The sequence below is a fragment of the Talpa europaea genome, assembly GCF_964194135.1.
Source record: "Talpa europaea genome assembly, chromosome: 2".
In the NCBI taxonomy this organism is placed as follows: domain Eukaryota; kingdom Metazoa; phylum Chordata; class Mammalia; order Eulipotyphla; family Talpidae; genus Talpa; species Talpa europaea.
The window spans coordinates 12,068,007-12,081,463 of NC_140068.1; the positions used below are offsets into that span (position 1 = coordinate 12,068,007).

A 13,457-nucleotide genomic window follows, 5' to 3' on the forward strand; every position below is an offset into this window, starting at 1 on the left:
GCGTGTTGATTTTGTATCCTGCCACTTTACTGAACTGATTGATGAGTTGAATTAGTTTTTCTGTGGAGTTTTTGGGGTTCTCTATGTATATTATCATATCATCTGCAAAGAGTGATAGTTTGACTTCTTCTTTTCCTATTTGGATTCCTTGGATGTCTTTCTCTTGTCTTATTGCTCTGGCTAGGACTTCCAGTATTATATTGAAAAGCAGTGGTGAAAGTGGACATCCTTGTCTTGTTCCAGATCTTAATGGAGTTGCTTTCAGCTTTTCACCATTGAGAATGACACTGGCTATTGGCTTGTCATAGATGGCCTTTATGATGTTGAGGTACGTTCCTTGTATCCCAAGAATTTCAAGGGCTTTTATCATGAATGGGTGTTGCACTTTGTCGAAAGCTTTCTCAGCATCTATTGATATTATCATATGGTTTTTATATTTCTTTTTGTTGATGTGTTGGATAACGTTGATTGATTTTTCGGATGTTAAACCATCCTTGTGTCCCTGGAATGAATCCTACTTGGTCGTGGTGAATTACCTTATGGATACACTGTTGGATTCTGATAGCTAAAATTTTATTGAGGATTTTTGCATCAGTGTTCATTAGGGAGATTGGCCTATAGTTTTCTTTTTTTGTGTCGTCCTTGTTCGGTTTTGGTATTAGTGTAATGTTGGCTTCATAGAACGTGTTAGGTACTATACCTTCCTTCTCAATTTTTTGGAAGAGTTTGTGAAGGATAGGTACCAATTCGTCTCTGAATGTTTGGTAGAATTCATTTGTAAATCCATCAGGTCCTGGGCTTTTGTTTTTGGGGAGGTTTTTGATTACCATTTCAATTTCGCTAATTGTAATTGGTCTGTTTAGGTGTTCTATTTCTTCTTTATCTAGCTTTGGGTGATTGTAGAGTTGTAGGAATTTGTCCATCTCCTCTAGATTGTTAAACTTGTTTCCATATAACTGTTCATAGTAGTTATTAATAATTCTTTTGATTTCTGCTGTGTCCGTTGTGATTTCTCCTCTTTCATTTATTATCCTATTTATTTGTGCTTTCTCCCTTTTTGCCCTTGTGAGCCTGGCAAGGGGTTTATCTATTTTATTTATTTTTTCGAAGAACCAGCTCTTGGTTTCATTGATCTTTTGGGTTGTTTTTTTAGTTTCGATTTCATTTATTTCTGCTTTGTTTTTTATTATTTCTTTTCTTCTACTGGTTTTGGGGCTTTTTTGTTGTTCTTTTTCTAGATCTTTGAGTTTCGAGATTAGGTTGTTTCTTTGAGTTCTTTCTTGTTTCTTGATGTGAGCATCTATTGCTATATATTTTCCTCTTATTACTGCTTTTGCTGCATCCCATACATTTAGGAAATTGGTGTCCTCCTTGTCATTCAATTCAAAGAATTTTTTAATTTCTTCTTTTATCTCCTCGTTAGTCCAGTGGACTTCCAGTAGTGTGGGTTTCAATCTCCACGAGGTAGGAGAATACCTCTCCATTTTGCCTTCTCTTTATGGTTTATTTCTAGTTTGATGCCTTCATGGTCAGAAAAGATGGTTGGTATGATTTCAATCTTGGTGTATCTGTTGATGTTTGTCTTGTGCCCCAGTATATGATCGATCCTAGAGAATGATCCGTGTGCGCTTGAGAAAAATGTATACTCAGATTTTTTTGGGTTTAGTGTTCTATATATGTCTGTTAAGCCTAAGCACTCTAGATCCTTATTTAGAGCTTTAGTGTCTTTACTTATTTTTTGTCTTGTTGATGTATCCATTGTTGATAGTGGTGTGTTGAAGTCTCCCACTACGTATGTGTTTTCTCTGATGTCTGTTTTCAGAGATGCCAATAGTTGTCTGATATATTTTGGTGCTCCTTCGTTTGGTGAATATATGTTAATGAGTGTTATTTCTTCTTGAAGTATTATCCCCTTGATCATAATGTAATGACCACTGGGGTCTCTTTTTATCTTTTTAAGTTTGAAATCTGTTTTATCTGATATGAGTATAGCTGTTCCTGCCTTCTTTTTTGGTCCATTTGCTTGTAGAATTGTTTTCCATCCTTTAACTTTGAGTCTATTTTTATCTTTTGCAGCTAAATGTGTTTCCTGGAGACAGCAAAAGGTTGGGTTTTGTTTCTTAATCCAGCCTGCAACTCTGTGTCTTTTTATTGGAGAGTTTAGTCCATTTACATTTAGAGTTAGTATTGATATGTTAGCATCTGTATTTGCCATTGTGTTTGTCTTTCCTTTGATTTTATTTATTTATTCTTTTAATAACTTTCTTTGGCCTTCTTTTGTTGTTATTCGTCCCTCTGAGGTTCTGGCTTTAGGACTCCTTGTAGTATTTTTTGGAGTGGGGGTTTAGTCGCAATGAAATTCCGGAGTTTCTGTTTGTCTGGGAAGGTCCATATTCTTTCTTCAAAGAGGAAGGAGAGCTTTGCGGGATAGAGTATTCTTGGTTGGCATCTGTTTTCTTGGAGTCTGTTGACTATGTCCCTCCACTCTCTCCTTGCCCGTAGTGTTTCTTCAGAGAAGTCTGATGTCAGTCTGATTGGTTTCCCTTTGAATGTTATCTGTTTCTTCCCTCTTGTTAGTTTCATTATTTTTTCTTTGTCTTGGATTCTTGGGAGCTTTACTATTATGTGTCTTGCTGTATTTTTCCTTTCGTCATGGAAGTTTGGTGTTCTTCTTGCTTCTTGTATATCAATTTTCAGATCCTTCTTAGCGTTTGGGAAGTTCTCTTCAATTATATCCATGAATATTTTCTCTGTTCCTACATCTCTCTCCTCTCCTTCTGGGATTCCTATAACTCTTATATTTCCTTTCCTCATGGAGTCAGATAGTTCCCGAAGTCTTTCTTCGGTCTTTTTCCTTCGTACTTCTCCTTCCTTTTCTGTTTTAGTTCTTTTTATTTCTGTGTCTTCAAGAGTACTTATTCGTTCTTCCATTTCATCTATTCTGCTTTCACTGCTTTTCCCAGAGTTCTTTAGCGTCTCCATTAATTCTTTGATCTCCTGCATTTCTTTTACTTCCCTCTTTAGGGACTCAATTTCATTCTTCTGGTCATTAATTATTTTCCCCTTATCATTGTTTTCCTTTATGACTTCTGTCAGTTTTTTAATCACAGCAATTTTAAATTCTCTATCTGGAAGGCTCAGAAGTTCTTCCAAGTTACTGTCGTTGCAATCTGGTAGATGGTTTTCTTTTTGTGGTGTGCTATTTTGCTGAGGAGTTGCTGGGTTGCATGTTGTTTTTCTACTCCCTACTGCCTGTTTTCTAATTTGCCGTATTCCTTGTGACACTGTGTTGCTGGTACTGGCCGGCATCTTGGGCGATCTTCCCAGCTCACCACTGGCTCCTCTGGGGAACTTCTGCTGGGTTCACAAGTCTCCAGCAAAGACAGGTCCCTGCTCTGTCTCCTCGGTGAGCCTTCTGCTGGGTTCACACAGTCTCCAGCAAGAAGGGTCCCTGCTGCAAAATGCCAGAGCCGGGGACGCGCTCCCCTGCACGCCCGGTCTGCCCCAGCGGTGGGTGCTGCTCCCCTCTGGGCTGGAACTGCAGGCTAGAAGGCGCCCAGCATGGGCAAGCCTCCCAGCTTACCTCTGTCTCCTCGGTGAGCCTTCTGCTGGTTCACACAGTCTCCAGCAAGAAAGGTCCCTGCTGCAAAATGGCGATGCGGGAACGAGCTCCCCTGCACGCCCGGTCTGCCCCAGCGGTGGGTGCTGCTCCCCTCTGGGCTGGAACTGCAGGCTAGAAGGTGCCTGGTGTGGGCAAGCCTCCCAGCTTAACCTTTGTCTCCTCGGTGAGCCTTCTGCTGGGTTCACACAGTCTCCAGCAAGAAGGGTCCCTGCTGCAAAATGCCGATGCCGATGCCGGTGCCGGCGACGCGCTCCCCTGCACGCCCGGTCTGCCCCAGCGGTGGGTGCTGCTCCCCTCTGGGCTGGAACTGCAGGCTAGAAGGCGCCCAGCATGGGCAAGCCTCCCAGCTTACCTCTGTCTCCTCGGTGAGCCTTCTGCTGGTTCACACAGTCTCCAGCAAGAAAGGTCCCTGCTGCAAAATGGCGATGCGGGAACGAGCTCCCCTGCACGCCCGGTCTGCCCCAGCGGTGGGTGCTGCTCCCCTCTGGGCTGGAACTGCAGGCTAGAAGGTGCCCGGTGTGGGAAAGCCTCCCAGCTTAACCTCTGTCTTCTCAGTGAGCCTTCTGCTGGGTTCACACAGTCTCCAGCAAGAAGGGTCCCTGCTGCAAAATGCCGGTGCCGGCGACGCGCTCCCCTGCACGCCCGGTCTGTATTTATTTATTTATTTTTAATGATTTATTTATACAAGCACTGGGTACAGTCAGAAGCATAGGAGGGCAAGAGAATTCACCAGAGTCAGAGCGGAGAGTAAAGCAGGCGGACTGATGAAGTGCACTGCTGAGGGGAGCAGCGGGTGGCAGGAGAGGTCTGCACGCCATGTGGGACCCTCACCCAGTGGCCGGGGATCAAACTGGCGCTGCAGAGGCTGTGGGCAGCTTCGCAACCCAGCGCTCAACTGCTGCACCTCCGGGGAGGCCCTGGACATAGGTTATTGTTGATATCTTTTGATAGACTTCAGAGACACTGAGCACATCTTTATGTCTGTTGCTTCTTGCTATTTCTGACTTTCAAGTTTTTTTTATGTGATTATCTAAGAGGAGGTAATTTACATGATAACCTCATCGAAATCATCTCAGAAAGTTTTCAAATACAGATATAAAGGACAGTTGTTTTCTCATCTAAAGGTTCATGAGAAATAGTAGTTTTCCCTTAGGGAAACCAATATCATCATTGTGGTATTTTTTTTTCCTCTGTCACCTTCACTGACTCTTTAGTAGGAAGTGGCATGTTGTGCTACAAGTGCAGTAGTTAACTGAGAAATTCACTTCAGTGTGACCAAAGCATAAGATGATAGTAAGGATGAGGTAAAAATCTAGAAAAGCTCTCTAGCAATTGTTACTGGTCCACAGTGAAAAGTAATATGGAAAGATTGCAGTGTTATAAATTGTAGAAGCCTAGATTCAGTCCAGTATATTTCAAAAGTTTAAAAAACAATCTGAACTAAACAATATGTTGCCTACATCCGTAGGAATGACCAAAATGGAAAGTGAAAAGTAGAATGTTTGTTATTTTTGTTGAGAGGGCAGAGAGAGAATGGGATTAAGAGACATTATAGTTCTTTTTTATTTAAAGATTTATTTATTTATTCATCATTCATTCATTCATTCATTCATTCATTTATTTATTTATTTATACAAGCACTGGGTACAGTCAGACGCGTGAGAGGGTGAGAGAATTCACCAGAGCGGGGAACAGAGCAGGCAGAAGGACCGAAGTACACTGCTGAGGGGAGCAGCGGGCGGCAGAAGAGGTCTGCGCGCCATGTGGGACCCTCCTCCGGTGGCTGGGGAGCAGCAGGGGATAGAACTGGCGCTGCAGAGGCTGCGGGCAGCTTCACAGCCCAGCGCTCAACCGCTGCGCTACTGGGGAGGCCCAGTTCTTTTTTTTTTTTAATAAGGATTTATTTATTTATTTATATAAGAGCTGGGGTACAGGCCAGAGATGCGGGGGGTGAGAGAATTCACCAGAGACAGAGTGGGGAACAGACCAGGCAGATTGACTGAAATACACTAATGAGAGGAGCAGCGGGCAAGTCAGGAGAGGTCTGCTATGCTATGTGGGTTGCTCCCTGGCCAGCTGGGCATCGAACTTGTGCTGTAGAGGCAGCGAATTGCTTCATAGTGCGGTGCTTAACCCCTTGCGCCATCAGGGAGACCTGGGACATTATAGTTCTTAAGCTAGTTGGTGGCACCATGGTGTTTTTAATTTTCTCTTTTCATAATTTAGATATACTTTACAGGGGCCTCCCACGTGGCACAGGGGTGTAAGTCTCAGCACTGTCAACCTATTGCCAGCCACTGTGATATGAGTTTGATCTCCAGCATGAGTTCAATCCCCAGCATGAATTCGATCCCCGACCAGGGAGCTCACCCATATTGCACAGCAGACCTCTCCTGTCTTGCCCGCTGCTCCCCTCAGTAGTGTATTTCACTGGATCCACCTGTTCTGTTCCCCATTCTGTCTCTGATGAATCCTCTTACCCCCTTCACCTCTGGCCTACACCCCAGTTCTTGTATGCATAAATAAATAAAAATAAGTCTTAAAAAAATTGATACACTTTACATAAATTTCTTTTTCAATATATCAAATACTTGGGAAAAGAAAAAGTAGCAATAAAATTGGGACCTTAAAGGCAGAATGATCTGAGTTCAGGTCCCAGCTCTGTGGCTTGCAACTCTGACCTTGGAGCGCGTTAGTTATCTAAACTTTCTGTATCTCACTTTACTCATCTTTAAAATGCAGGGAAATGTGCAGAGTCATTTTAACAATTAGCAGTAATGAAGTGCCTCATGGTGTTCACACAAAGTAGCAATGAGTTAACTATTGACTGTTAATATTGTTATTCCTAGAAACAATGTAGTTTTGAATTCTTAGATTTCTTTTCCTGGACCTGCAATTTAGAATGCAATTTTAAATAAAGGAAATGATTTATATTCTTGTTTGTTTATAATTTAGGTAGGAGACCTACCTGATGCAGATATTAAACCTCCAGAAAATGTGTTGTTTGTATGTAAATTGAATCCAGTAACCACAGATGAAGATCTGGAGATAATATTCTCAAGATTTGGGCCAATAAGAAGGTAATCTCTAGAATAAGTTAATGGTTTAGAAAAAACTGGTAGTTTGTAATGATACAATGTTGATAAGTCTGGGGAGTCTAGGTAACTTTTGACTGGTGAATTTTACAGATTAGTCTTTTGGACATTAGGGAGGAAATATGTATATGTATTTATCAACACATATACATAAATACATATATGTGTGCATGATTATCCCACTGCCAACACAAACATTTTAACTTTAAAACAGAGTGGAACAATTTTAGTCTCATTCTATAATACTTTAATAGCCTGTTTTAAAATATGTATCTTATGACTGGCACAAGAAGATGTGGTATATATACACAATGGACTATTACTCAGCAATCAAAAAAGATAAACTCATGCAATTTGCAGCAACGTGGATGGAGCTGGAAGGGATCATACTCAGCGAAATAAGCCAGAAAGAAAAAGAAAAATACCAGATGGTCTCACTCATAGCAGGAGTTTAGAAAACCCAAATAAGGGACCAGGAAAAAGACTAATTATAATAAAGAAAAAGTCAAAATCAACAAGCAACTATAAACCAGAGACACAGTGGTGGGGGGGAGAGATGAGAGGAGGGATTAGGGTCAAAATAAGGGGGGTACAAATGTATGGGGAATTGGACCTCCCCGGTGGCGCAGCAATTGAGCGCTGGGTTGTGAAGCTGCCCGCAGCCTCTGCAGCTCCGGTTCGATCCCCGGCTGCTCCCCGGCCACCGGACAAGGGTCCCACATGGCGTGCAGACCTCTCCTGCCGCCCGCTGCTCCCCTCAGCGGTGTACTTCGGTCCTTCTGCCTGCTCTGCTCCTCGCTCTGGCTTTGGTGAATTCTCTCACCCTCCCGCGCTTCTGACTGTACCCAGTGCTTGTATAAATAAATCTTAAAAAAAAAAAAAAAAAGAAAGAACAATTGTATGGGGAATATAATCAAAATGAAAATGCATACTTTGTGCAAAATTCAAAAATGATGTAAGAGTTATATAAAATAAAATATATTAAACGCACACACAAAAAATGTGTTTCTTAATTTCTTCTTAATAGTAATAGCAATCTAGTCAAAATTAATTTGAATCTAAATATTTCTCTTCACTGATTTCCCCTACACTAAACTCAAAAATCTGTGAAACTTGTTTTTCTGTGAGAAAGGGAAATATTTAGTAATTGATTAGAAAGTATTATTTTATGTTTTGATATCCTGTCATTTTTTTTCCCCTTGAAGCCATTCTTTATTCTTTACAGAGAAAGAAGAATCTTTCTATAAATGGTGACCCTACTTTTATTCCTCCATTTATCTGTGACATAAATGTCATATTTATAAAAAAAATTCTTATTCTGGTACTTTTTATTTTTCAATTTTAGACGTTATGCACTAACTTCTGGCTAAGGAAGATGAGGGTTTGCCTATATTACTATCTTCCATCTCTGTTCTCACCTCCTGCAAATCTGGTTGTGTCATTGTTTGGTTAGGTCTTTGTACAATATTTACAGTTAAATGCATACATAAATATTTTAATAACTGAACAATATACTATACATATGTGATTACTTTTCCTTTCTCTTACAATGTTTTACTTGCCTCTTTTGTTTTATGTTTTTAAAGTAAGATTTATGGTAGGTGTGGAAAAGGGCAAACCAGGTGTTTACAACTCCACTTTACTAACCCTTTTACTGGATTGTTAAAATAGATTACTTCTGTATAAAAGCTATACTCTGAAAGGAAATTTGAGCTTGGTTTATATGAAAATTCAAAAATTTAAAAGCACAAACTTAATGAAATTTTTGTATATGTTGTACGTATTTCTATAGTAGCATTAGATACTCTATAATCTATGTTTCCACTAGAAATTATGATTTAAAATTTTTTAGCTGTAGTCTACTTTTGCCAAAGGAAACTTACATACTTTTATTTTACTCTTCCTTTTTACTTTGGCAATTTGGTTTTCTAAGTCTAAATAGGACATTTAGAGTCTAGAAAATTTAGTTTCTTGACTTGCTGAACTATATATATATATATATATATATATATATATTTTTTTTTTTTTTTTTTTAAGATTTACTTATTTATTTATACAAGCACTGGGTATAATCAGAAGTGCGGGAGGGTGAGAGAATTCACCAGAGCCAGAGCGGGGAGCAGAACAGGCAGACTGATGAAGTACACTGCTGAGGGGAGCAGTGGGCGCGGCAGGAGAGGTCTGTCATGCCATGCGGGACCCTTGCTGGTGGCTGGGGATCGAACTGGTGCTGCAGAGGCTGCGGGCAGCTTCGCAGCCCAGCGCTCAACCACTGCGCCACCTGGGAGGCCCCCTGAACTATATTTTTTAAAAGATTGCTATTGAAGAAATTTGGAGAAATGAGTTCCATTAGTTTAACTTTACCTTTTAATAGCTGGCTTATTTTTGTCCACTTTTTTTTTTTTTTTTTTGGTTCTTCCTTCTTTTTCTTTTTTTCTTTTTTTTAAAGATTTTTTTATTTATGCATACAAGAACTGGGGTGTAGGCCAGAGGTGCAGGGCATGAGAGGATTCACCAGACACAGTGGGGAGCAGAACAGGGAGATCTACTGAACTATACTGCTGAGGGGAGCAGCCGATAACACAGGAGAGGTCTGCTGTACTATGTGGGTTAGCTCCCTGGCTGGGAATTGAACTCATGCTGCTGAGGCTGTTGATAGCTTCATAGTGCTGAGACGTTAACACCTGTGCCATCAGGGAGGCTCTTTTCTTCACTTTTGAAGAGTGAGGGTGAATGGTTTTTCATTAAACTCACTTCTTTCCAAACTTTTGTTTATTCCTCTCTCCCCAATTATTTTTAGTTGTGAAGTTATCAGAGATTGGAAGACAGGAGAGTCCCTCTGTTATGCCTTTATTGAATTTGAAAAGGTAAGTCATAATATAGATATATTAAGTTTGTTATTTATTTTTTCCTATATGGTATTAAAATAGAAATATAGATATTTTTCTAATGTCTACGATTAGAATAGTAGTTTGCTCTTTCTTCACGTACCAAATAAACCAACATTATTATATTCAAATAGGGGATGAATTCTACCTCTGTTGATGTTATTTTATTTACCTTTACTTTAGGCTCAAGTGAAGTCTGTGAATGTATTTTAATACTTTAAATTTTAGGTGAAGTCATTTACAGTTTATGAATGACTTTTCAGTGTTTTTTGGTAGTTATGTAATTAAGTAATAGAAAGAGAACTGACCTGATTGTTAAGATCAAGGTATTAGTCCGAGTTCTGCCACTGATGACTTTTCTCTGAGCTCTTCCACTGATGATACTTGACAGTTTACTTAGACTCTTCTTTTTAGGCCTTAAACCTCTTCCTATCCTTTAAGTTGAATATTGAATTAGGTGGTACCTTCCAGATCTATAATAATAATGATAGCTTATGTTACTTAAGTAACTTTTTCTTTTTAAATATTTATTAATTTATGCTCCATATAAGAATTGGAGTATAGGCCAGAGGTGCAGGGGGTGAGAGGATTCCCCAGAGACAGAGTGGGGGTACAGAACAGGCAGACTGACTGAAATACACTGCTGAGGGGTGCAGTGGGCGAGATAGGAGGTCTGCTGCGCCACATGGATACCTCCCTGGCCTGCAGAACTCGTGCTGCAGAGGATAGATTCATAGTGCTGTGCTTAACCCCTTGCGCCACCAGGAGCCCCTCAGTAACTTTCTTTAAACTAAGAATTATGCTCCTTGAATTGCATTTAATCCTCACAGCGCTATGAAATAGCTACTGTCCTCCTTTTCCAAATAAGTAAACTGAGACCCATATTAATAATGTGCCTTGTTTAGAATCCTACCCTTAGTGATTGTCACAGCTGAAATTATAACTTAGGTATGTCTGACTCTGTTCCCATTGCTTTTATCCACTATGCCAGGCTAGGTGTTTCTTTATTCAGTTTTCGACTGATGTATGTCCAACTGTATCTCCTTCTAAGTTACAGTCATTCCAAAGCATTTATCAAGCACTTTCAAGGACTACAAGATGGATATGGAGGCTTAGGGAAGACAGACACATAACAGATTATACCTGGACAATATCAGATGTCTTAGTATTTACAAGGAACAGTCATTGCTAACAGAAATGAGATTTCTGCCTTCAGTTCGCTGTGGAGTATTTTTGTATACCTGACAGTCTCATTCCATCACTGACACTCTAGGATGTATTATTTATTTGCTCACAAATATAATTTCATTTCCTTTCTAGCATATAGACTAATGATGCTTGTGTATATCAGTCTCCTGCAGGTATACCATTTTCCATGAATATATAGTTCACTTCACCTTTAGAGCATGGAGTGATTGTGGAATCCATGAATTCCTTTTCATGAGTCAATATTTTAGTTTTTAAGGTGGATCTTTTTTTAAACCTTTTCTCTTTCAAATTAAATTAATCTTATATTATTCTGCTTCATAATTCTCATGGGTGGTGGTATCTTTGTAAGTGTTCCTCACTGAGTATACAGTGTGGGTGCTTTTTTTAACCTAAATTTTTTAAAAAACTGAGTAAAATACAGATATGTACAACTCGTGAGTGAACAGTTTGATGAGTTATAACAGTTAATACACCCATGTAAACCATTATCTAGGCTAAGAAATAAAACATTAACAGAAAAAAAAATGACCATAATCATACCTTGTGTCCCCTTATAATAATTTCCCCATCACTGGTACTTTTTTTTTAAAAAAGATTTATTTATTTATGCATACAAGAACTCGGGTATAGGCCGGAGGTTCAGGGCATGAAAGAATTCACCAGAGACAGAGTGGGGAGCAGAACAGGCAGATCTACTGAAATCCACTGCTGAGGGGAGCAGCAGGTGAGTCAGGAGAGGTCTGCTGCACCATGTGAGTAGCTCCCTGGCTGGCTGGCTGGTGATTGAACTCATGCTGCAGTGGCTGCAGATAGCCTCATAGTGCTGCGACTTAACACCTTGCACCACCAGGGAGACCCCCTCACTGTTACTTTTGACATGTAGATTGGTTTTGTTTAATTTTAAACATATATAAAATGTAATAACATATAATTCTATATTGCAAACATCACAGTAGTGTTTTCTGTGTCTAGCTTTTGCTCAGTGTTATATCTGCAAGCTTTTTTTTAAGTGAGAGATTTTTTAAAAAAATTTATTTATTTTGCATATAAGATCTGAGGTGTAGGCCAGAGGTGGGGGGGTGGTGGTAAGAGGATTCACCAGAGACAGAGTGGGGAGCAGAACAGGCAGATCTACTGAAATATACTGCTGAGGGGAGCAGCGGGCGAGACAGGGGAGGTCTGCTGCACCATGTGGGTCAGTCAGCTCCTTGGCTAGGGATTGAACTCATGCTGATTAAACTCATGCTGTAGAGGCTGGTGATAACTTGATAGTGCTGAGACTTTAATCCCTGAGCCACCAGGGAGGCCCAGATAATGTGAGTTCTTTTTGAAGGTTGTCTTGTATATTTTTATATGTTGCATTTTTTAAATGGATTTCTCAATTTTGAAGAGATTTCTTTATTTTTTAAGATTTATTTATTTTTGTATATACAAGAATTGGGGTATAGGCCAGAGATGTGGAGTGGTAGAGGAGTCACCAGAGACAGAGTGGGGAACAGAACCGGCGGATTGACTGAAATCCACTGCTGAGGAGAGCAGCGGGTGAGATAGGGAAGAGGTCATCTGCGTCTTGAGGGTCAGCTCCCTGGCCAGGGATCAAATTTATGCTGCAGTGGCTGGTGATAGCTTGATAGCACTGAGACTTAATCCTTATGCCACTAAGGAGGCCCCAGAAGATGTTCTAATATGATGTAGATACAAAGATGAATAAAGCTTTGTCTTTATCTTAATGGAATTTATGATTCATTTAATTCTTGACATGTGCTAAGTAAATGTGATTAAGCTAGTTTTTTTATTTGCTTCTGTTTGAGGCATGTTTTATTTATTTATTTGTTTGTTTGTTTATACATGCATTGGGTACAGTCAGAAGCGCGGGAGGGTGAGAGAATTCACCAGAGCCAGAGCGGGGAGCAGAGCAGGCAGAAGGACCGAAGTACACTGCTGAGGGGAGCAGCGGGCGGCAGGGGAGGTCTGCTTCTGTTTGAATTGCCTCTATGAGTTGTGAACAGACCAGAGAATGCAGGAATATAGGAGGAAAGTGATCCATGCTGATTGAAATATATTACTTCTAGTCTTCAGAAATGGAGGTATAGGGTTTGTAGAGTTACCGACAAGAAGAATTCTTGTGTAACACATACCTTGGTCTCCTAGCCCATAATTCATTATCCAAAACCCTTGAGAATTTCTATTTATCTGAATTTAGAGTTTATCAGAATATAGAAAGGTAATCCTCTGTGTATGTGTGTGTATACATAGCACACAGGTGTACATCTGTAGATTCATAATACGTCTCTGGGCCAGCATTCCATGATCAATGACAGTAGTACTTACGCAGTGAATCAAATGACTAGCCATACTAAGTGGAATTTAAAAAAAAAAGGGTTTTGTTGTCAAATGGATTTTAACACCAAATTTATAAAAAGGACTTTTAGTTGTCAGAATATTTTTTGGGTGTTGAGTAAAAGGGATTATTGCCTGGTATAACACAACCGGTAAGCATATGTAAGTCTATTGCACACTACTTCAATTCAAATCCTGCCCCTCACCCTTGCCAAATATATACCTCTTTAAATCTTTGTTTTCTCATAGGAAAAATGGCTATAATAGCTATTACCTCCTATGGTTGTTATCAGATAACTGAGA

General features: G+C 39.9%; 1 protein-coding gene across 1 annotated transcript in view; it reads left to right on the plus strand.

The window, feature by feature from the left end:
- PPIL4 (peptidylprolyl isomerase like 4) overlaps nt 1-13,457 on the plus strand; it is a gene marked incomplete at its 5' end in the record, with an annotated part of 42,589 nt that overhangs the window by 13,530 nt on the left and 15,602 nt on the right. The window contains 2 exons of the mRNA XM_084228569.1: nt 6,578-6,702; nt 9,518-9,584. Coding sequence (XP_084084695.1) covers nt 6,578-6,702; nt 9,518-9,584 — 192 coding nt within the window. The remainder of the gene's footprint in view (nt 1-6,577; nt 6,703-9,517; nt 9,585-13,457) is intronic.